The sequence below is a fragment of the Harmonia axyridis genome, chromosome 6, assembly GCF_914767665.1.
Source record: "Harmonia axyridis chromosome 6, icHarAxyr1.1, whole genome shotgun sequence".
Classification (NCBI taxonomy): domain Eukaryota; kingdom Metazoa; phylum Arthropoda; class Insecta; order Coleoptera; family Coccinellidae; genus Harmonia; species Harmonia axyridis.
The window spans coordinates 16418878-16444262 of record NC_059506.1 but is presented as its reverse complement, the minus strand read 5'-3'; the positions used below and the strand labels follow the sequence as shown (position 1 = coordinate 16444262).

The following is a 25385-nucleotide window of genomic DNA, read 5'->3' as shown; positions in this document are numbered from 1 at the left end:
TCCTGTATATTCAAAATTGGAATTTTGAATTTCATGTTATATTTCGTGTGTACTGCATTATCAGAACCTAAGAAAATTCAAGCAAAATATCGAAAAAAAGAGAATAGCACCGACGTGAATAGAGCTTTAAAGCGCTCTTTCATTCATACGCCAATTGCGTCCTTGGGGATCACATATACCTATGCACAGTTATTTGGTGTCCAAAGGCGCAATGAGCATGGATGAACGAGCGCTCAAAAGATTTTATTTTTTTTGTATAGTAAAACAATATTGATTGGATTTTGGTCGATCAGAGTACTTTTCTTTTCCGAATTTTTTAAATAAACGCATGGAAACTGTTGTCAAAATCATGATGTACTAAAATGTGGGTTGTCAAGTTTTCATAGACAATTAAAATGTCATCATTTTGAATTTGTCGTATTGTAGGTTTTTTCGAAATATTCTGTTGAAATTAAACGGTTTAGGTGGAATGTTCTCCGAATAGTGTAATATTCGAACGTGAACGAAAAAAAAATTACATTTTTTTCATTCGTCCATTCCCAGAATATGATGGATTCGATTGAAAGCAGACAAAGAAACAAATTTTGAATGGAGGTGAGATTACCTTTTCTAAATACATTACAAGATATGATCTGAACAAGCTGAAGCTTAGCTCCGCTGCTTACAGCGGAGCTAGACTTTTCAATCATCTACTTGATATGCTGAAGTTTTTGAAATAGAAAAGAAGTAAAATCACTTCTAGCTGAGAGATGCTTTCACAGAAGAAATCAGTATTTCAATTCAATTATTGTCTGATTTATTTTTTTCTTGGGTAGTTTTCTTTCTTTTTTCATAATTATCGTTGAATTCTATTCAGACTCAATTTGTCGAAAATGGTGAATAAACTATTATTGTTGATGGTATACCTTCTCAACAATGGAATGAATCCATTGCTTCTTTTTGAAATATACTGTCTTTTTTAAATCAAAATTAAATCTCTTTTCAAAAAACCCTTTATTTTTTCCTTCTTGATTTATTGTAGTAATTTGCAGGAACCAAATTAGATATGAATACAAATCCGCCGACAAACATATCCATAACTCCAAACAAGAAAGTGGGCCATTCCACTATACGTCAGGTTTCTACCAACGAACGTTGTCCGGTTTGTGATCGGTCCTTTGGACCCAAAGCCTTCGATCGCCACGTAGAATTCTGTAGAGAGCAGAAGAACAGGGTTCCGGTACACAAATCTCCTGCTGTAGTTCAACAAGCAAAAGAGAGGTTAGAAGCTAGGATAAATTACAGGGTGCCACCCCTGAAACAAGTGAGTACAATTGTTTTTGATTCATTGAAAATATGAATTCCAACCGTATTTGGTTTCACGATCTGACATGAATTCTTCAATATAAGGCTGACTATAAATTTAGGCCAGATGAAAGTCCTTTTTAGAATGGCGTTATATGTTATTCTTGTCCACTTTAGTGCTAGATCTCATTTCATACCATCACTTTTGATCTTTTTTGCGACAATCTCTAAAAAATTTATGCCAAACTATTGTCCTGGCAATATTGCTTCATTTTTATTTCTGAGCCCTCGAGCGAATCAATCGCTCTTTTTTTATCACTTCTTTCATCGCTTCATCGACAAAAAAAATGTCTGTCCTTAGGGCTTATATAATCCAAAAATGATCATAAAAATAAATCTAAAAGTGGTCACTGTTTAGTGTTCATTTTGATCTGAAGTAACCATTGGATCGTTGTTATTTCAATAATAAGTAGGTAAAGGTCGATAGCGAACATGAATGGATCATAAGGTCCAGGAACTTAATAATAATAATAATATGGTCTTTATTATGCAGTTTTCATAAGATCACCAGAGGGAGGGTGAAGTCTAGCAGATCTTTTCAGTTTAACCCATTAGCGCCCAGCGTCCTCTTTTGAGGACGGCGATTATTTAAAAAAGAATGAATGGGGGGCTCTTGTTATGTTTATATATTTGACAGTTCACTCGAAAATATTATTTAATAAACTAGATTAATAAAAACTGAATAAATTAAAATAAACAAATTGAATTTTTTTCATAAAATGTACCATTTTGGATATAATCGAGTACAAAGCAAAGACCATCAATGAAAATGAACAAAAATTAATTTTTCAAATCAACCCATTGTAGTGATCAATGAAAATACAAAAATTGCCGTAGTGTACTATAACGCTTTCTGATGGCATTCAATTGAACATTACAAAAAGAACATCTGTTAGACGCTCAAACAATAAAAATTATTCACAAAAATTTGAATTGTCTAAGTGTCTGACAAATGTCAGATTTTTTATTTTTTTCCAAATTTAACACCCTGTATCTCTAAAACGAAGCTTGTTAGGATATATGTTTATATGAACATTTTTTCATGAAAACAGTTGTTCTATCCGACGCCAAAGTTATTGAACTTAAAACTGGACCAACCTGAATTTTTATACTCGAGGGGGAAAAAGATTTTACTGTCTACCAGGTCGAAGGAACTGATGTACCGGTCTGCCTTCAGAAGTTTAAACTTCTGAAACTTCGAAGAATAATATATATGAATTTAAAGTTTCCTAAAATAACTATTTTTCAAAAAAAAAATTTTTAATTTTCAAGTTCACTACCGCGATAATCGTCTGCCGTTTCATTTTTGCATAGCTATAAGCATGTATTTTGACATATTAAATCGGCAGCTTTCCTAAATACATTTTTAGTTCATAAAATTTTCACACCTGTCGCTCCTGATGATAGCTGAGGCCACCGCAACCACGCTTAGCTATCCCCCATATCATGATCGGTAGGTACAACAGACTCACTGAGGAAATTTTAGGCTTTCCTAAAATATGTGTGGTATGCCATCCACTGGCTCTTAGACTATATGCTGACAGTCTCTTTACAAAACCTGAAATGCGAAGCATTTTGAAAACAATTTTAGGCACAACATGTCTCAAAAAACAATCAAAGCTACTCACTAGGGTATCCGACAGGCAAAAAAAAATCAGGGCATGCAAGTTGAATCATTCATTATGTAATGACCTTAAAAAAATTCAGTCAGTCCATTTGACTTATTGATATTTTTTCGGTTATCCGTACATTTGCAGAATACTGCAAAACTTCTCAAGAATTCAATAAAATAAATTGGACATTTATTTCGAACGGTTTTCAAAATATGATTTTTTGTTTAAACCATTATATCCATGAAATTTGTCTATAAAAGGGGCCTTCGTCAAAAAGTACCATAGATAAAGCATTTCGAAATCATAATTCCATGGAGATTATTAGTATGATATAAAAATTGGGCATTCTCATTTGAAGAATTGGGATGTATCGTGTTCCACCACTTTTGGATCAGCCTATAGAGTCAAAAAATAATTTAAGCTTATGAGCTGAGTAGGTTCTGCCGATTCCGTCGTAATTGGAATCATTCTTTTAGTCCAAAATTTTCAAGAGTTATCTACCGATCGAACAATTTGTCAAAAGATGACATCTTCAGAAGGGACAGCTTTCCAGATAGCGGGCTATTCTAAATGAAACTTCTTATTGGAAAACCCTCCCTTTGAAATATTTTCAATTTATCATATTGATGAATATTTTCTTCCGTAGACTAAACGATCCTTGGTTCGAGAGAAGTATTGTCCTTCTAGTCAGACCAATCTTTTGCATCGGTCCAACTCAATTGTCTCAGGAAAAAACTCCAATGCTCTTTCTTCATCTGTCACAACCATGTTGCCGAACAGGAGACAATCCATGAACGATAAAATGATCGAAAGAAATAGCAAGACAGAGATAGTAAGCAAGACTAGATTAGACAAGACGATGGGAGATTGTGGAGATATCAAAGAAATTACTAAGAACGAAAGCAGCAACAGTAATAAAAGGTAAGTCCGTATATTAGATTAATGATCGAAGACACCTCATGGGATGTCGTCATATTTATAATCTCAATAATTTTATTGAATGTTTCACAAAAAATCTCTTTGCGATGAAACATTTTCATTTTATTTTATACTATTCAATCTTCTTGAACAATTGCCATGTAGACATAACTGAGATATAATTCAAATAATTGAAAAATGGAGTTATTCGATTCCGATTTTCGGTCTAATCTTACTAATTGATTTAGGAATTAGCCTCTATGATTTAACCTAATAAAAATCAGGTCAGTTGAAACAGTAATTCGACAATACAATATTATATATATTATAAGAAGAAATTTTAGTTGCGCTATAACTACAGATTGTGAATGTAAAAAGTATTCCCGATTTTAAATATTTCTTCATTAGTACATTAGTTGTTCATAAATCTTGCTATATTTTTCGATAAAAAGATTTTCATGAGAACCTTTCTATACGTATACTATACAGACGAAGATCCAACAAGAAACGATTTTTCCAACATTGATATTTTGCTACCACTTTAACTTTACAAATTCACAATCTACAGGATATTCCTAAAGTTCCTAGAGTTCATAATTTTTTCTTCCGGAAATATTTCCGTTCTTCTGTTAATTTCAGTTTTTTGTGTAATCACTTGATGCTAGATCTTTGATGACTTAGAGTTTTTAAAATTGGAGATAAAGGTGATCCGAAAAATTTCAGGCCAATATGTGTAACCCCAGTTATGACCAAAATATTCGAGAGGTGCATGGTATGTAGACTGACCAAATACCTATCTCAAAATATCTCAGAATATTCTCAGAGAGAATCTTTCCACCGAGGATGCGTTATTTTACTTCACCAATAAGATTCACAATCAACTTAATATGAATAAAAAGGTGATCGGCATATTCCTCGATCTTGCAAAGGCCTTCGACAGCATTTCACATGAACATCTTATGGAAAAACTAGAATTATATGGTATACGAGGAGTTGTAAATGACCTTTTCAAGGATTTCTTAACGAATTGTGTATCATACGTGAAAATTAACATCACCTTAGCGAACCCCAGAACGTGAAGTATGGTATCCCACAGCAGTGCCGTATCTAGGGCGCGGCAAAGGTGGCACTTGCCACGGGCGCAAGGTCTGCAGGGGCGCCCAAAAATATCAAGAGTAAAAAATATTGGAGCGCCAGACATAATAATTCGAAAGATCACAACTCGGTTTTCACGAATACGCCTCGCAACGAGCAATGCCGAGGAATCTGGAAAGCAAGGACGGAGATCTTTCTTATTTCTTGGTTCTCGAAAATAAAACAACGTTTACTCATATCTGTAATAGGAGAAAAAGAGTTTTGATAACGAAGTTGGAACTTAATTACACAAAAATAATTTTTTTTTTATCACCAATTCGATTGTTCTCACCTTATACTGGGTTTTCCTAAAACGGAGTTACGAAGGAAAATATTCCTTGGATAATTTTAAGAAAAAAAAGTCCCATAAACATGAGCCTGCAAACGCTTCGTTTTCGAGATACAGGGTGTTTCTTGTATATTCTTTTTAGTGATGCTTATAGTTATTAGTTTATCGAATCTGTATTGATCTTCGCTACCGAATTTGTTGATAAGAACCATAAGTTATAATTAATTTATTCATCACAGCTTACTAACTGGATTTTCATAATAATTTGGATTTTCCTGAGGATTACCAGAGAGCTGTTTGAATTTTTTTTTTCGAAATCGATAGCAGATACGAAAAAACTACAACAAACCAAAAAGTGTTCTACTAGACCAGAGTTTCTTTTCACATTTTTCTATAGAACCAGTGCTTCACCAAAAAATAGTTCTGGTAGAAAGAAGCAGGTACCCTTCCACAAAAAATATCACCCTGAAGATTTGCATGCAAAATATGCATATCACAAGATGAAAACTTTAAATCGGAATATCTATGCCAATTCAAGTTGTGAAGGGAAGGTGCTATGAGAAAAAAAACTTTAACACCGGTATCTCAAAATCAAAGAGTTTGCAGATTCTTGTTATAGGACTTTTTTCTCAAAATGATCCGAGAAATCTGTCATTTTCATTTGTACACATTAGGAACACTGTTTAGATATAATCAATTCAAAACTGATATCTGCACAATTAAATTGCAATTTGAATGAATCACGGCCAAGACAATTTTTCAATACGAATTACTCAGTTCAGTACTTTGATAACTACAGTATTGAAATTTTGTGACGAGAATTCAGAAAGGATAATGAGAAAAATAAGAATTTTTCTTTTCATAGAAATAAATGAGTGTTTGTATTGTGCCCACATGTAATGGGTGTTTTTTTCGAGGTATATAGCTTTAAATTGGCATTACTGTTCAAGATGGCGACCGATTTAACAGCTGTCAAGTGATTTATTCTCAGTTTGGTTTGGCAATTGATCATGAATAGACTCACGCCTGAACAACGCTTGCAAATAGTGCAATTTTATTTCGAAAATAATGGTTCTGTGCGGAATACGTATCGCGCACTACTTCCATTTTATTTTGTTTAGCTATGAAGCGCACTTCTGGTTGAATGGCTACGTCAACAAACAAAACTGCCGCATTTGGAGTGAAGTTAATCCTCAAGTGTATGTCGAAACACCGTTACATTCAGAAAAACTGACTGGTGCGCTTTATGGGCTGGTGGAATCATTGGTCCGTACTTCTTCAAAAAAGATGATGGTCAGAACGTTACAGTCAATGGTGATCGGTATAGAGCCATGATTACTAACTTTTTCATTTCTGAATTGAACAACCATGAATGATGTCCAGGAGCTGTGGTTCCCACAAGACGGCGCAACATGTCACACAGCTCGTGCCACAATCGATTTATTGAAAGACACTTTTGGTGACCGCCTAATTTCACGTTTTGGACCTGTGAATTGGCCTCCAAGATCTTGTGATTTAACACCTCTAGACTACTTTCTGTGGGGCCTTGTGAAGTCATTGGTCTATGCGAATAAGCCACAAACCCTTGACCATTTGGAAGACAACATTCGCCGTGTTATTGCCGATATACGGCCACAAATGTTGGAAAAAGTCATCGAAAATTGGACGTCCAGATTGGACTACATCCGAGCCAGCCGTGGCGGTCATATGCCAGAAATCATATTTAAAATGTAATGCCATTATCTTGCGGATAAATAGAATTCATGTCAATCGAATAATCCATCGTTGTTTTATTGCAATTTAAAGTTCTATAGCTCTAAAGAACCAGCCTTTACATGGTATAGCAAAAATATCAAACTCGTTCTCTGTATATTCCACTAGTTCAAGAAAATAAAGCGAATAAAAGTGCTTGACATAACCAAATCATATTTATTATAAAATATATATCGGGTGTCCCAAGGTGAGTGGCCTATTAGATTATTATGGAAACTATTGATGGTAAAGATTTCAAATTTTGTGGATAGATATTCGGCCATGTAAGGTACATTTTTAAAATACTTTCACATTTCCAGTGTTGCCGGATGTACGACAATTTGGCAACCACTTTGTTATTTTAAATGGGACATCCGGTATTTCTATTTTTTTATGATACTCCATTAAATATTAAATCTATTTACTCTTACTTTTCCATTCCTATCTTTAAAGGTTTTTGAGTTATTAATTATTTTTCGAAATATTAGATCAAATTGGCGTTTTACGAAAATGACTCTAGTTCGCTCAATATTTGAGATTTAAGTTAGAAATTTTGCAAGTCGTTAGATATTGATCTGATCTGTGTCACTGTTTTTGAATTATGGTTGTCAATAATACAGGATGGACCAAAAAAAATCATCATTTGCCAAGTTACAAAATTGTAAAAAAGTCTATTTTTTCAAATAAGACACCTAGTATATTTTTCAATTTTTGGAATCAGTAGAACACACTCTATAATTTTTCTATTCACGTCCCTATACCTATCTCAACTGGATTCCGAGTTATATGCGTTATATGTGTATATCTTGAGCCATTATTTATAGAAAAACCTCGGAACAAAACACCTGTTAGGCAATAATTGTTTATTTCGACATTTATGGATTGAACTGATTCATTGATATATCGATCTATGAACGACAAGGGAAAATAACAATACAAAAGAAATTAACGCTTATTGAATCAATGTGAAATCTAATAAATGCATATAACTCGGAAACCAGTTGAGATAGGTATAGGTACGTGAATAGAAAAATTGTAGAGTGTGTTGTACTGATTCCAAAAATTGAAAAATATACTAGGTGTCTAATTTGAAAAAATAGACTTTTTTAAAATTTTGTAACTTGGCAAATGATGATTTTTTTTGGTCCGTCCTGTATTATTGACAACCATAATTCAAAAGCACTGACACAGATCAGATTAATATCTAACGACTTGCAAAATTTTTGACTTAAATCTCAAATATTGAGCGAACTAGAGTTATTTTCGTAATACGCCAATTTGATTTAAAATTTCGAAAAATTATTAATAACTCAAAAACCGTTAAAGATAGGTATGGAAAAGTAAGAGTGAATAGATTTAATATTTTATGGAGTATCATAAAAAAAATAGAAATACCGGATGTCCCATTCAAAATAACAAAGTTGTTGCCAAATTGTCGTACATCCGACAACACTGGAAATGTAAAATTATTTTAAAAATGTACCTTACATGGCCGAATATCTATCCACAAAATTTGAAATCTTTACCATCAATAGTTTCCATAATAATCTAATAGGCCACTCACCTTGGGACACCCGATATTTAACCATATAAAAAAAACAAAAAACACAAGAACATTTGATTTTATTTACTTATTATAAAAAAAGTCTTCTGTTTTTCTTTCTGAATATGTCAACTTCATGAGAGCTAACCCATTCAGTCTATTTTCACTAGTTTTATCTCTCAAGTATGTTTTGAGAAAAAAAGGATTTTCAAAATCACTTTTTGAAAGGACCCCGCACGTTTAGTACGGGAAATGGCTTTCCGTGAATTTGGCTGAATTTTTGATATGTTGTAGTTCTTGATGAACTGATCAGAAAAGTCCTTAGTCACAAAGCTCAAAAATGGACAGTTTTCGAGATATGGAGCTTTGAAAATGGATTTTTTGCAATTTTTGGGGTTTTTGCTCATCAATCGGGGAGCTCTCATTTCTGGTTCTGATGGAATTTGGATGTTCGGCGGCCAGAACCCGACTGAGAAATGATCTACCTTGGTTATATTAGGCACCGCCATCGATAATTTTTTATACACTGCTCCACATTGGCTATGAAATGAGATATAAAATCCAAGATCTTCCATACATCTTTTCAAGCCACAAGATGACGCCAGAATAATTCACATGACCGAGAAACGACATATTGTGAGATTTTTTTAAGACAGGCCATAATATCTGAATCCTCATATATCTGATGTCCAATAATATCAAATATGTTAGCCGAAATGTTCATAACCAGGCACCGCTAGCTGTAATGGGGGAAAATGGGAAAATCATAATCATATTTCCTCGGGGATAACAATTGTGATCACTATTGATCTCATTTACATATGATATGTGATTTGTTTCTCACAAATCTCGATAATCTGACAATGGGGTGCCAAGACATTTTCCTTGGAATGTCTCGAAATTGATGATAGCATCTCACAGACAAACGAATCCGTGAAAATGTCTGCAGTTTTGATGCAATATAGTACTATACGGGTAGAATATAGAAGTCCAAGTGTTGGAAGCTAACTATGAATGGAACATCCGATATTAACCCACGAATTCTTGAAAATAATTTTTTTTTTCTATGAACTTTTTGAACTTCACACATACGAATGAATATTATCTAATAATATGATCGTTGGCTAAATGAACGAGTAGATCAATCAAAAACAATATAATAATGAGAATAACATTCATAATAATAATAACAATAATGATAATTTTGCCCTCGATTCGATTCATAACATTCTAAATGATTTCTTGAGATTGCTAATATAATTTCAAATTGTTTTTTGTTTATTATCATTATTGTTATTATTATTATGAATGTCACTCTCATTATTATATTGTTTTTGATTGATCTACTCATTCATTTAGCCAACGATCATATTATTAGATAGTATTCATTCGTATGTGTGAAGTTCAAAAAGTTCATAGAAAAAAAAATTATTTTCATGAATTCGTGGGTTAATATCGGATGTTCCATTCATAGTTAGCTTCCAACACTTGGACTTCTATATTCTACCCGTATAGTACTATATTGCATCAAAACTGCAGACATTTTCACGGATTCGTTTGTCTGTGAGATGCTATCATCAATTTCGAGACATTCCAAGGAAAATGTCTTGGCACCCCATTGTCAGATTATCGAGATTTGTGAGAAACAAATCACATATCATATGTAAATGAGATCAATAGTGATCACAATTGTTATCCCCGAGGAAATATGATTATGATTTTCCCATTTTCCCCCATTACAGCTAGCGGTGCCTGGTTATGAACATTTCGGCTAACATATTTGATATTATTGGACATCAGATATATGAGGATTCAGATATTATGGCCTGTCTTAAAAAAATCTCACAATATGTCGTTTCTCGGTCATGTGAATTATTCTGGCGTCATCTTGTGGCTTGAAAAGATGTATGGAAGATCTTGGATTTTATATCTCATTTCATAGCCAATGTGGAGCAGTGTATAAAAAATTATCGATGGCGGTGCCTAATATAACCAAGGTAGATCATTTCTCAGTCGGGTTCTGGCCGCCGAACATCCAAATTCCATCAGAACCAGAAATGAGAGCTCCCCGATTGATGAGCAAAAACCCCAAAAATTGCAAAAAATCCATTTTCAAAGCTCCATATCTCGAAAACTGTCCATTTTTGAGCTTTGTGGCTAAGGACTTTTCTGATCAGTTCATCAAGAACTACAACATATCAAAAATTCAGCCAAATTCACGGAAAGCCATTTTCCGTACTAAACGTGCGGGGTCCTTTAGTTTATTTCTTCAAATCGATTCCTACGAATATATTTAGGAGATAAACACCGTCGTAGTATTCATACAACAGAGTTCTCAAATTCAAATTTATGTGTAGAAAATTAATATGCAAAAAACCGGCGAAAAAAGGAAAATTTCTCCTTTTCTGCATTTTTTCAATGTTTTATCATGAAATTTTGGTGGCAAACCTTAGATTCGAATTCTGTGCCCCAGAAACAAAGAAAATAAATCGAAGAAATCAAAGCTACCCCATCAACCGGGGTTTAGCAGAGATAGGTAAAATGCGCCAATTTTGAACTATCGTTTGAGCCAGTTTTATCGGACAAAAAACTTGATGGAAGAAAACGCCAGAAGATGAAATTTTTTTTGTATTTTTTTTTAATGTTCCGTCACGAAATTTTGGTGCTAAACCTCAGATTCGGATTCAGCACAAAAAAAAAATACATGCGATCGAAGAAATCAAAACTACCCCATACTTTCCCTTGAGGGCCATATGTGAGCACAAATTGACTAGATTACGTAGAGGTAATTAAATTACCGAACGAACGATCTGAAGTTACTACTTCAGATTCAGATAATTCAACATATCTACTGAATTAGATCGAATAAAATTCGTTAATGCATGTTTAGAATTGATAAAAAATAGAAAATCTCATTACTATTTTCTTACGAATATACACTCCTGTTAACTTGATGTTTCGTTTTAATAAATTTTGACATCTTAAACATTTCGGGGGGGGGGGGACTTTTAACAACCAAAGCCCCCCCCCCCCCTGGCTACGCCCGTGCACAAATATAACTCCTCAGAGTTAGGTGCAATGAATTCCTTACACACTGAAACAATTCATTATTCAATGTTATATTTGTTCAATAAAAGATTATATTCTATTCTATTTTTAAACTGGACGTATAAACGAAAATGGCAGATTCCTCAGATTATTTTGAGAAAAAAATAGTCCCATTAAAATGTGCCCGCAAACGCTTTGTTTTCGTGATACAAGATGTTGAAGTTTTTTCTCATAGCACCTTTCCTTCACAAGATATTTTTTTTTGTCTTAGCGGCGTCGACTGCATGGTCCTTTTGCCGCTTTTCAACTTGAATTTTGCATAGATCTTCCAATGCCCAAAGTATCCAAATAGTGCCCGCTTCTTTCCTGCAGAACTTTTTTTGTGGATCACTGGTGATTTTGAAAAATGTGAGAAGAAACTTTGGTCCAGTACTACTCTTTTTGGTTTGGATTTCGAGAAAACAAAATTCAAGTAATTCTCTATTAATCCTTGAAAAAATCCGGATTCTAGTAAATATCGAGTTAGTTAGCTGTGATAAATACATTAATTATAAGAAACTTATAACTGAGAAACTACAAGAATCACCCTGTATTTTGAAAACATTGCGTTTTTAGGCCAATGTATACGGGACTTTTTTACTTAAAATTATCCACTGAATCTCTCATTTTCCTTTGTAATTGCAATTTCGGCACACCCTGTAGATTTTCATTGGTTTAACAAGGTCTCTATAAATAATTATGGACTTTGAAATATTTTTGATTTACTCATTGAGAGTTTGGAAACAGAAATCACAATATTTCAATAAGAAGTCATAATGAACAATTCATCAAGTTGCACTACAACTTTCAAACCAGATGAGATAGAAAAAATCTGATACCCCATTCTCGGTATCTTTTTCTGAGAAACTAACAAGGGTAGTATTCATTTTTGGCCACCTTTTTTTTGTTTTCGAGTTATAAGCGAAAATTGGAAAAATGGCGATATCGAAAAACATTTATATCGCCGCTAATACTGATGATAGAGCTCTGAAATTAAAACATTTACAGGCACTTCTTAACGTTGAATCCAGTGGCGTGCTCATATTTTCTAAAGGGTTTTTAGTTACGAAGCTATGACCCAAAGTGATTTTTTTTCAAATGGGTATGACACAACTTGTATAAATGATGATCTAGTGCTCTATATTGTTGAAAATATATAACATGAACATGATGACTCACCACCCCATAGATGTAGACAGATATTTGGTTAAATGAAAATTTCCCGAATAATTAATGGCAACTTTGTTCGGCGTATCTTGACTAGTGAGATCTTCATTTATGAGGACATATAAAAAATATTGTCTATTGTTGAATTTACATCTCATCAACAATAACCGATAGAATTCAAGATGCAAATAAGAAAAAATTCTAATCTGATCCGCCGAGTACCAGTCTTTATATCGTCGTTGGGATTCTAGCATTCAACTCAGATGTGGACATTCGAACGATTTTTGAAATATCAAGATTTTTTCTAGTCATAGGTACTAATCTTCATTATTTAAGAAGGTTCATCCAATGTTTAAGTTCAAACATATTCTTCTAAACGAAAACGTATCGAACCTATGTGGGTAAAAAAAAATTTAAAGGATGAGTATCAGAGTGTCATCTGTTAAAGTTTGTTATAGGGTTTGCTGAACAGGCTGTATATCGAAACAAATCAATCTTCGACCAAATCTTGAGTTTACCAAACAATTGGTGAAAAATACGAATAACGAAGCAATTACATTAAACAGTTTTATACATGTTATTGAATTCGATAAACAAATCATCCCTAGAAAACAAAGAAAACTAATAAAACAATGGTAGTTCCCAGATCATCATAATGCAGAAGGCATATGGCAGATGGTCAAAATTTCCAAGAAGCAAACTTTACCTTACAGAGAGAAAATTAGATTTTCTCAGAAATTTTCTTCTTCAAATATTTTTCATGCAGAAAAAAAAATTAATATATTTAAATTAATTTTTTTTTCTGCATGAAAAATATCTGAAGAAGTACACATAATGTAGTCAGCTCATTCTGTAAACATATTTTTATTCCCAACTTTTTAATGTTTGTGAGTTGATTTTCTGACCATACAATGATTTTGATGGTGTTACATTCAAACGTAAAACAAAACTTCATTGAGACAATACAAGATTGACAATCAAACATTAGTCGGAAAGACCAAGTGTTAAGTTCTTCATCCTAACATGAAATTCAATGACTATTACGTTCATGTTATAAATAAGACTCACAGAAACCTGAGCCATTTATAAATTATAAATTCACTTCAGTTGACACAATTGAATTGTATAATTCTTTAGTACGACCAAACCTTGAATATAGGTACCACAAGCTGATAGCAATAAATCTCTTCACATAGTTTCTTGTTATTCGAAATATTTTTGAGATCCATATTGATTCAGGAATTACTATAAATCAAAAAAATTAACACGGCGAACACTCACAGAGGAAGTAATTTTTGAGGTTATAGATTATTCAGAAGGGCCTAAGTCCTTCTTAAGCCATGAATATGACTGCTTAAAATGGGAAAACTCAACAGGCACTTAATCTGTAGTGCAAGATTCAAATCTCAAAATTAAAGATGTCCTTAAGACAGGTTCGACGGTGCAAGTGGCCATAAGCAAAATGAAATAACTACAGATATCAATAGTGAACACGAGGAAATTTAAGCTTATCCCGAAATCAACTGAATGAGAAAATGTAACTCAGAGCGCAAGGAATTCTGGTCCTCTAAAAACTTGAGAATCTAAATATTTTATCGATAAAAAAATACAATTATTTGTTCCGAAAACCTATTGCACGGAATTTTTTCTTTTAGTAAAACATCTTATTTTTGAGAAATATCTTCCTAATGATGTTCTCAAATTAAATAAAGTGAACGTAATGTTATTGTGGAGACATCTTCCAAAATCCAAAATCTTAGTGTGAACAGATTCGATCGTGTTGAAATTGTACGTGTAGATATCAAAGGACAATTTAGAATTTCGTGAGGAATTTGTTATTGATCGTCTTGTCAGAATTATATAAAATTTAAGCAGAATATAAAAATCAATTCTGGGACAACAGATCTAAACGATTTGAAATTTATGGTTTAGAATGTTTAGATGAAAAAAGCTTTGTGCAGAATTATATATTTGTCGTGTCAAATCAGCCATAGAATATATATATTTTTGACGAAAATAGTGAAAATACCCGAAAGACATTAAACGCTGATAAAGCCTCAACCAATTCAAAAAATGCCAAATATTTCCGTAAAAACACAGTCGAAGTGGGTTTTTTGTATAATTGAAAAACTTGAGTATTCATTGCGAATTTCATGAAGGTATGGATGAACTTTTCGACAACAAGAGCTTCATATAAATCATATTCCATAGGCGCATAAATGAGCAAGCGCTCAAAAGCTTATGACCAAAAATTAGTGTTTCTCTTGATTTTTTTAGTGATATCGAACGATTATTACCTTGCTGTGAGTAGGGAGAAAGGAAGGGGTTAGACATTTCGCGATGAACGTCATTCGCGTACAAATCATTTTCCGTTCTCCCTACACCATTCAGATGTTTCCTTCAATATCCCGAAATTCTAAAACCCTTTCCTTTCCATCCCACAGCTTCCACACCAAACGGATCATCCCCGCTAAGAAAATAAATAAAACTGAAATAAACGACTCCCTCCAGGGCATTACTGTATCATCTTTGAGTGTTGAGAAAGATAAGAAGTTAGTTACTTGGAAGGACACTGTAAAGGCTCAGCCAAAGGTCAGTACAAGTATTCACATAAGATACACAAACACAACTTTATAGTTAGGATATGATTTTATTCACGAAGGGAAATTACAAGAAATAAGTAATAAGGCTCAAACAATTTATAAATTTATTCAACTTTTTGAGATACCGATATATTCAGAATAACATTATTAGCAACAAAATAAGATGTAATGTATTATTATCTCACTTGAGTTAATTTTTATAAATGTGTACAAAGTTTCAACACCATCGAAAACTGACAATTTAGATATAAAAACTTTGAAGCACTTGTTTCCTTGAGAAATATTCTTTTTTGCTATACAGCGTGAGTCATTGACTTGTACATATATTTTAACCGAAGATTCCTGAGGTCAAAAGAAACACTTTTTTCCTTTATAGTTTTTTCCGATTCGGCCCGGTTACAAAGATACAGGCTGTTGAAAATCGATTAAAAAAAATGTGATTTTCGGCTATATCTCGTAAATGGTTCTATTGAAGGAAATGATTTTTGGAATATAGCTTTTCCTTGATGTGATACATCTTCTCTGAACACAAGATTTCCTACACATCTTTCAGTTTCTTCATTATGTATATTACATCCCATAAAAATACCAGAAATTCGAAGAACCCAATTCTTCAAAGTAATTTGAACATTCATTTAAAAATATTTGGCTAATTTGAAAAATAAAAGTATTCTTCATTTTTTCTCCTACAAAGCGCCGTTTTCGAGTAACTTGATTAAAAATAAAAAAAAATATTTTTTCGGCAACCGTCCGGGAAGTGCTCACTTCCCGGACGCTTCTTCTCTAAGAAAGTAGCATTTCCCGGCCTAGTCCGGGAAGTACGTATTTCCCGGACTAGGCCGGAAAAGAATCATAGAATCCATAGCAACCGAGATAACGGCCGACAGTTCAAATGAAATTAGTTGTCAAAAATTTGCATGTTTTTTGATCGCAATCGCAATAAAATATGGAAAGCAGCAGCGATAGTGTTATTTTACATGGTTGCCGAAAAAATATTGTACGCAACACACCCGAAAATGGTTTTTTTGGACTCACAGACTTCCAGGACTCGCTTACGCTCGTCCTGGAATTTTGTCTATTCGTCCAAAAAAACCCTATTTTCCGGACTTGTTACGTAAATTACTAATCTGTGAAATTCAAAAAATTGGGTACTTTGGCTAAATGCAACTCTGTTTTGTTGTGGAGAAACAACCACAGAAATGAATATTTACTATGATGTCATGTCTCAGATTTTAGAATTGAAGTACTAGCCAACTTAGTTTGAAAATGAAGATTTGAATAAGCTCACCTCAACTCCTCGATTTGATTACAAATTACTGACCTTTGACACAGCTCTGATAATATGAAGATACTTCATTAAAATCAACATTCTATTTTGAAAAGTCCAGATCACCCATAAAGCCCATGTTTAAAAAAGTTTTTGCAAAATAGTCCCATTATAATGACAACAATCAATATCCCACTGAAGACAGCTGCTATCGAACATTACTGTATTCTTCTATAGGTCACTAAAACTCACATCGAAATACCACTAGGTACATACTAGACAAATTTTCATGTGATTGAGATTGAATACTTTTTGCTTTTCAATAAATTCATCCTAGAGCATAATATGATTGACCTACTTCCAAGAGTGCCATAATTGTTTTAATGTTAAAACAAATTAGGTGAGTTGAAAGAAACAGGATATTCAATTGTGGATATTTATATTGAATACTTCTAATTTATTTTCAATGGCAAAATCAAGATGAATCAAGTAGTGAAGTTGGCTATAATGTAGGTACATATTATAGAACAAATTTGATTACAAGTGGAGTCTAACATTTTCCATTGATTACAGATCCATAACATTTCATTCCAATATTTTCATACTTCATGGCTTCAACAATATTGATGCAGTTCAATATTTTCATGAGATAATTGGAACAAATCATATGTTTCATTTCATAGAGGAATTGCTTTCTATCAGAATTCACAGTGATTTATTCTGTATCCACACAATTATTTTGCAAATTGTTTTAAAATTTCTTGAAAATATGTATGGAACTTCAATATTCTGTTGGGTTTCTTCTAAACTTCGATGATTTTCATTTCATGCTAACATAATATCAAATATCATAACAACAATAACAGTGTAAACTGTAAATGAATATTTTAGGTTAGAACATAGATTATTAGAACAGCTGTGTTTAAATTTGCAACACTCGAAATTTGAAGTTCAAACTTAAAACCACAGACTAGTAGTCTGTGTTCGAACTTTCACAGTCACAGATAGATGACTATTATTTAATAATAATAAATAAACATTTTGGAAATAAGTGATGAAACTAACAATGAGTACAATATTTAGTACAATTTCCAAACGAGTAATATCATCGTATGATATTAATTATTTATCTGGTTATCTAATGTATCAGCAATATAAATTGCCATCAACACCAACCATTGTCAGACAGAAGGTCTCCGCGCCATCACGTAGGAATCATAATCGAAAGTAACCCAAGGAGAATGCATGTCATTTCGTTTGTTTGTCATCTTGGGTAGGGTTATGCGGTACTGATGATCCCTAATAAGGGTGAAACCGGTATGTCGCTATCCTCCCTTGATGACATGCATTCTCCTTGGGTTACTTTCGATTATGATTCCTACGTGATGGCGCGGAGACCTTCTGTCTGACAATGGTTGGTGTTGATGGCAATTTATATTGCTGATACATTAGATAACCAGATAAATAATTAATACCATACGATGATATTACTCGTTTGGAAATTGTACTAAATATTGTACTCATTGTTAGTTTCATGACTATTATTTATTGAGAATGTAAGGTTAAATGGCAATTCTTGTACGAAATGAAATAAATGATATATCATATTATAAATGCGATATAATAAATGAATGGATATGAATTATGAATATCAGAACTAAGCTAATATGGGTGGTAGCGAGCTCAATTCGTTATGATTATTGAAAACGAAATAGAAAATCAAGAGAAAAATATGTAATCTTTATCGTCAATGAAATTGGAATAACTCATTTATTGTATCATAAATACTACTTTGTTCAACAAATGGAATGTTAAAAGTGAGTTCATGATGACTTTTCTAATTTAGTAGCTTATTTCCAAAGTTCAAATGGTATATCTTATACTAGCAAAAACTTCAGTGTTCCGGTTTCCAGGGGTGAATTAGCTCATTTTGAAAATTTAAAATGGCTATATCTTTGTAACCGGGCCGAATCGGAAAAAATGGTAGATTTAAAAAGTGTTTCTTTTGACCTCAAGAATCTTCGGTTAAAATATATGTACAAGTCAAAGACTCACCCTGTATATGATTTTTCGTAATTTTTTTTTGTTCTATTGAACGGTTTATTTGTTTAACTGTCTTCACCTTTCTTAAAAAAAAAACGTATCGATTATCATCATTATTTGATGCCTCTGCGTATAATTTGAAATAGTCCTACTATGAAAACAAGAATTTTCTTGTTAAATTTCAGTAAAAATTTTCTTCCACACTAGATTGGCATATATATCTGTATGTTTTATAGGTATGGTGGATTTATGATTTTAAAGGAAATTGGAAAAAAATAATAATTTGAAATAGGATTAATGATGATGTAAGTTTTCAAGAATTATTTTGTTCAAAAGTTGTTCATTTAGTAACACAGTGTGAGAGAACTTTCACTATTATTATGAGTCTCTTTGAAAATTTTGAAAATGATTTTTAGTTAGCAAACACAAGCTTTACCGAGTGGGTGTTATAAAGTAGGAGATTGATTTTGAAGTTCTTTTCAATGGTGCTTCTAAAAGACTACATAGTAGGATAAACGCATAGTTCGAAAATCAATCGTCATAAGTATTTGAGTTATCGGAACTCTTGAATACTGCATGGCAGCAATGTAACTCAGCCTTATTTTGTGAATGAAAATTAAGATGGAATGTGTTGATGAAGCCTAAACCTATTTCGTGTTATGTCCTAACCGTAGATAAAATATGTTTATGGTCAGGTGGCGTAAAGTCGGTTAGTGAAACAAAACATCTTTCCAATCTTTGTACTAACTCAAAAATTGACAAGCGCCAATTTTATTGAAATGGAATAGGTCCCGCAACTAGTTCTGAAAATACTAATAGGTACTTAAATCTGCCTTCAAGAATAACTTCTTCTTGTTACTATAGAGCTTGACTTTTGAATAATTCAGGGCGATTTTTGATGGAATCGATAAAAAGTCCTATGATAAATTAGACAAAGTGATTTTGAGTTCAAAAATACGATAACATATGACATTGAAAAGATGCCTGAGAAAAAAAACAGAGGCTCCACCAAAAAAATTTAAGAACCCGCAGTCCGTAAGTTTGAAAAAAACGAATAATAATAAACTTGGAAGACGTGTTAGTAGACTCATTTGCTATAGCTTCAGCCATATTTAGTGTTAACCAATAATCAACAATAAACAATATATTTGAGTTCTTGTGATTTTCAAAAGATTTTTCACCTTACTTCATTTTCCCCAATTTTTTCTTCGATGACCGAATTTGAATATAATTTTGGATTATTTCGTGGCCAGCGAGAAGTCCGGATCCAACACCGTTAAAATAGACGAAGCAGTGGGAAGATTTAGAGTAAATTTCATATAGTAAGTAACAGCTGAAGGAATATGAAAGATGGTACTTGTTTGAATAAGGAATGGTGGAGGTCATTTCAAACATAATTTATGAATACATTTTCTACTGAAATTTTGAGTTTAATTGAAATAAAAAAAATATTTAATTCATTACTTTCTTTTTTTTGCTTCTATACTTTTTCAAATCAAAATCTGCTAAAACAAAACAAATGCCTGCATTCCAAAGAAAACTCTTTAGGAAATGAAGAAGGATTTTGGCAAATAAAATAAAATAAAACGAAGTAATTTCCACTATGTTATTTAATTGTTAGCAACAATTGTTTCGCCACACTGTGGCTTCATCAGGCTACATTTCTGAACTGATAAGAGTACAAAGGTTTTCGGAATCTTATATAGGAACAAAATTGACACAAAAATATTCGAAAGGGTATAAATTACAAAGTTATATTGGACCATTTACAGCCTGGGATTTCCAAACTATCGGAAGAAATTCAATAAAGGGGATGAGTTTACATCCGTTTGTTCGTTCAACAGAATTCAACAGAATTTGGCAAGTTTTTAAAATAATTTTTCATACATAAATTGTGAAATTTACTATTCTTTTCTTCATATACCAGTCTTCAAATCATAGTTTAAATGCGAACAATGCAAAAAAAGTAGTGGATCCAGTCAAGTGCTATAACTGCTTAGAAAACTTTCAACCTAACTGTATGGAACAGGCTGCAAGTCAAAAATATGCTAACTGCAAGCACGAAGAAACCAACGTCTACAAAATGGCGAGAGAAATTGGAGAACTACAAAAAGATGAACAATATATTGAACATTGAAGTAATAAACTTCCGAAAGTTACTAAATGAATCACAAGAAAAGAATAGAATACTTATGGAAAATAACGCTCTACTCATGGAAAAAAAATGGAAATACAAAATCAGGAAATCATGAAAAACATAAATTTAATCACAGCGAAAACTTTAAACAAAGGAGAAAATCACAGCAATCAAGAACATAGTTAACAAAAGAACCTACGCAGAAAAGACAGCTCTAGGAAGGAGCAGGAACATCGAACATCAAATCAGCCAAAAAAAAAGAGCAATCATCAACACAGCAAGTTAATGAATGGAAAATAATTACTAGATCTAAAAACAAAACCAGAACAATGGATTTACTTAGGTAGAATGAAGGGAAATGATATTTCGGAACAACAAACCAAAGATTACCTTAGAGAAATGAATGAAAACGAAGAAATAGAGGTCAAAAAACTGAACATACAAGGCAATAACTCGGCATTTAGTGTTGGAGTCTACACGGAGGAACTGTATAACTAAGTCTGCAATCCTGCAGTATGGCCGGAAGATGTGGTTGTAAGGGAATTTTCGTTGCGAAACTTATTTCGAAAATCAAGGACCATCACAGATGAAATCATCTACCTCAAATAATCAGTTGAAAAAGACACATACTACTATGTGAAGGATAATCTAAGAAATAAGTGCAAGATAAAAAAATATTTCAATAGACTGAGTATTCCCCCTGTAATTGGATGCTCTGCAGAATATGAAAACTAGCCACCACAAAAAACTGGTCATAATATGCATATACGGACCAAATACACCAACTTAAGAAAATTTGGAAGTATTCTTTGAACAAATCAACAAAATTCTCGAATCTCTAAATACAGATAAAGATACAGCTTACATTATAGTAGGAGATTACAATATCGATACAATGAATAAATCAAATAAAAAAACACTTTATTGTCGATGTTGCAAACCTACAACATTAGCCCTCAAGTTAATGAACCCACAAGAATAACATCATTCTCTGAAAAATGCATACACAATATATTACCACAGATTACTTAGTCTGTGATATTACTAACATCAATGAAGGAAGGGTATCTGTAATACAACCACACCTATCTGATCACCATGCACTACATTATGAATTCAAACATCAAGATAATCCGGCGCAAAAGAAGAAATTAACAAGAATACGGAAAACCAATGATGACAATATAACACACTTTGTCGAAGACTCAAAAAACGCAGACTGGAACGAGATATATGAATTTGATGACACATATGTCAATGGTATATGAGAGAGTCGAGAAATTAATCTATATCTCCGAAGTAACACCAGATGATAATAAAAACCGTAAAACAAATCGAAAACCATCCTCCAGAGGTTATGATGATATTACGATGAGTATAATAAGAATAACCATATCTCCAATAGCACCAATAATAGCATACATTACAAATAAAGCATTCACTGAAGGAATTTTCTTCGAGGCACTAAAGATGGCTGTAGTGAAACCTGTTTACAAAAAAGGATTCAAGGAAGATCTGAATAGTTATCTTTCAATTTATATGTTTTCAACTTGGGCCAAACTGTTCGAGAAAGTATTTGCAAACCAGTTAATCTCATTTTTCAAGAAGAACAAAGTCTCCACTAGGCATCAGCATGGAAATGTGGATGGAAAAAGTACCGAAACAGCAATATATGAATTGACACAAGAAATACTTGATTCTGAAAAAGTACTAGCTGCGTTATGTACTCATGTATATGTCGAAAGCTTCTGATTGCGTAGATCACACCAGACTTCTTGAAAAGTTGAAACAGTGTGGCATATGCAACAAGCAATTAAAATTTATAATGAGCTACCTGAGAAACGGAACTAAAAAAGTAATCATAAAAATAGATAATCAAATCTACATATCTGAGGAAGAATACATTTTAATGGGAGTCAACAAGGAAGCATACTAGGTCCATTGCTATTTGTCGTTCATCAATGACTTACCAGATAAAATGGAGGAAATTACCCAGGAGGTTGACCTAAATACAACTATCTATGCTTATGATGTAGGTACTGTTAATAAAGCAGAACACATCCAAACACAATTGGGAATCCATTATGAAAGAAGTAGATAAATGGTGCAAGAACAAACAACAAACAACAAACAAACAAAAATTCATCATAAACTGCACTGATAGAAGTAGGAACACCCTACCAAACGATATAACCCACAGTAACATCGTTAAATTATCTGAAGTTTCTAATGTAAGAAATAATACCAGCACCCAAGATGCAGAGTTCATTATAAAAAACACTGTTGAACTAACTTACTTTACTATACAGGATCTAAGTCGAAGTGATATCAGTATTACCATTGAGGGCCGGATCAAAAAAGTCTAGTTAGAGCGACGGTACCTTGGTACTTGCTCTGTAGAGTACCTTTTGAAATACCATTGGGTCCTTTTGAGTTGCGAAATTATATTTCGAACTTCCTCCGCGGTGGTTGACTGTATGATGTCCTCTTGGTCGGGTGTTTTCCGTCAATCAATAAATAATAATAATAAACGCAATTTATTGACCCAAGGGCCAAATGGCCATCGACAGTATTAGTCCTACAGCCAGGTTAATTTACAATAACTGAAATATAAGATTAAACAATGTTTGCAGATAAATAGTTTGGAGATTTAACATTTGGACGGAAAGCAAAAAAAAAAACATTATATTATAGTGGTGAATCAACTAGATTTTGAAGTGGTAAACATTAATTGGCATCTTCAGTGGGCAGGACTGTCTCTGAACTCCTCAAGATGTTCTCTGATGGTCTTTAGAGGATGTTTTGCTCTGGGCTTGGAATGCTGGTTTCGTTGGATTAAGTGTGGTTCCAGGATTTCCCAGTTGTTCGGCCTTTGGGCAAATTTCATGGACAGCTTCCTGATTCTGTCTGCTATAGGCTCAACCTTAAACAACTTATACAGCAATGGGTTTGGAGGATTGTGTAACGGATTATTCGGATGGCGAATTTTGGTTATTTTTCTCATTGCTGTTGTTTCTGCCGTTTCAAGTGGTCTAATGGACCAACCATTAGACCACTTACTACTTTACTTGGGCTCCTACAGCCCAAGTAAAGGTTGTGCCCATAATCCATAAGAGGTCTGCATATACTTTTGTAGATAGTGGCAGCAGTCTGTCTGTTAATGCCCTTATCCTTGTAGGTAAGACTGCGGAATATTTCAGCTCTGGAAATTACCCTTTTTTTAACTAAATTACTGTGGTATTTGAAATTCAGCTTTTGATCCAATTGAAATCCTAGATATTTTAGGTTAGCTTTAGGCTGTATGTTGTGCTGGAAGATTGTGATGCTTGGCGAATAACTCGTAATTTTATGATTGAATATTATTAACTCGGTCTTAAGGGGGTTCAATTGTAGTTTCCATTTCTTCAGCCATTCAATTGTAGCCTCTATTAATTCTTGTAGAGCATTAATAACTTGTGGTAGGGTTCGTTTGTGGGCAACTAAGGCTGTATCGTCAGCGAACTGGAGAACGTATTGGTGGAAGTCAACGATAGAAGCGGGCATATCATGGCAGTAGATTTTATAGAGAAGAGGTGACAGTGGTGAGCCCTGAGGAAGACCTTTTTCGATGGTGAACGTTTGAGATTTGTTGTTCCCTATTTTTACCCTTAACTTTCTGTCAGTGAGGAATTCCTTTATGATTTCAATCAGAGATGTGGGTACATCGAGTTTATACAGCTTGTAGAGTAACCTTGTACCATACACTGTCAAACGCCTTTTGGATATCTAAAAACAAAGCAGCGGATTTCAGGTTGTTCAGTTTGGCAGTTTGTACATTTGATGACAAAATTGTAAGTGGATGGAGGGTAGAGCAGTGCTCTCTGAAACCAAACTGGTGAATAGGAATGCGCCCTGCAATTGCTTCAGATAGTTTGAATTTCACGGTTTTTTCAAATAATTTTCCGATTGTTGGCAGTAGCGTTATTGGCCTGTAGTTGTTTATTTTCTTGGGGTTACTATTGGATTTGTGAATGACTATAATATCTCCTATTTTCCATTCTGGTGGGAAGTATTGTTTGTTTAGACAAAACTGAAAGATAGATATTATGAAAAGGTGGACTTCAAGACTTAAATTTTTCACCACCCTCCACGATATAGAGTCAGGACCTGGAGCTGTATTTTTTTGACTCTGAAGGATGTTAAAGTATTCTTCTTGGTTGACCATGATATTGCTTGCTTCTTCGGAATTTTTCCTGAAAAAATTTTCATTCCAGTCGTTTACCATGGAGTCAGTGCATCTATCAAAGTTGTCCTGTGGCGAACCATTATAAAGTTTTGAAAAATGTTCTCCGAACAACTCTGCTTGTTGAGCATCGGTGTTATAAGTTATTCCATTTTCCTCAATAGTTTTAATACGAGGAGCTTTTTTGTATCCAGATAGTTTTTTTATTTCTTGAAAAAAACGTTTTCCTTGACAGTTATTAATTTCTTCGTATGCAGCCAGCCATT

General features: G+C 33.3%; 1 protein-coding gene across 4 annotated transcripts in view; it reads left to right on the top strand.

The window, feature by feature from the left end:
- LOC123682301 overlaps positions 1-25385 on the top strand; it is a 113887-nt gene that overhangs the window by 28030 nt on the left and 60472 nt on the right. For 3 of the 4 annotated variants that reach the window (XM_045620855.1, XM_045620854.1, XM_045620853.1), the window contains exons 3-5: positions 1032-1303; positions 3604-3878; positions 15292-15439. In XM_045620855.1, the coding sequence (XP_045476811.1) occupies positions 1032-1303; positions 3604-3878; positions 15292-15439 (695 nt within the window). Of the gene's footprint in view, positions 1-373; positions 595-1031; positions 1304-3603; positions 3879-15291; positions 15440-25385 lie in introns of those variants that run through there. The other variant, XM_045620856.1, reaches the window with a different exon arrangement.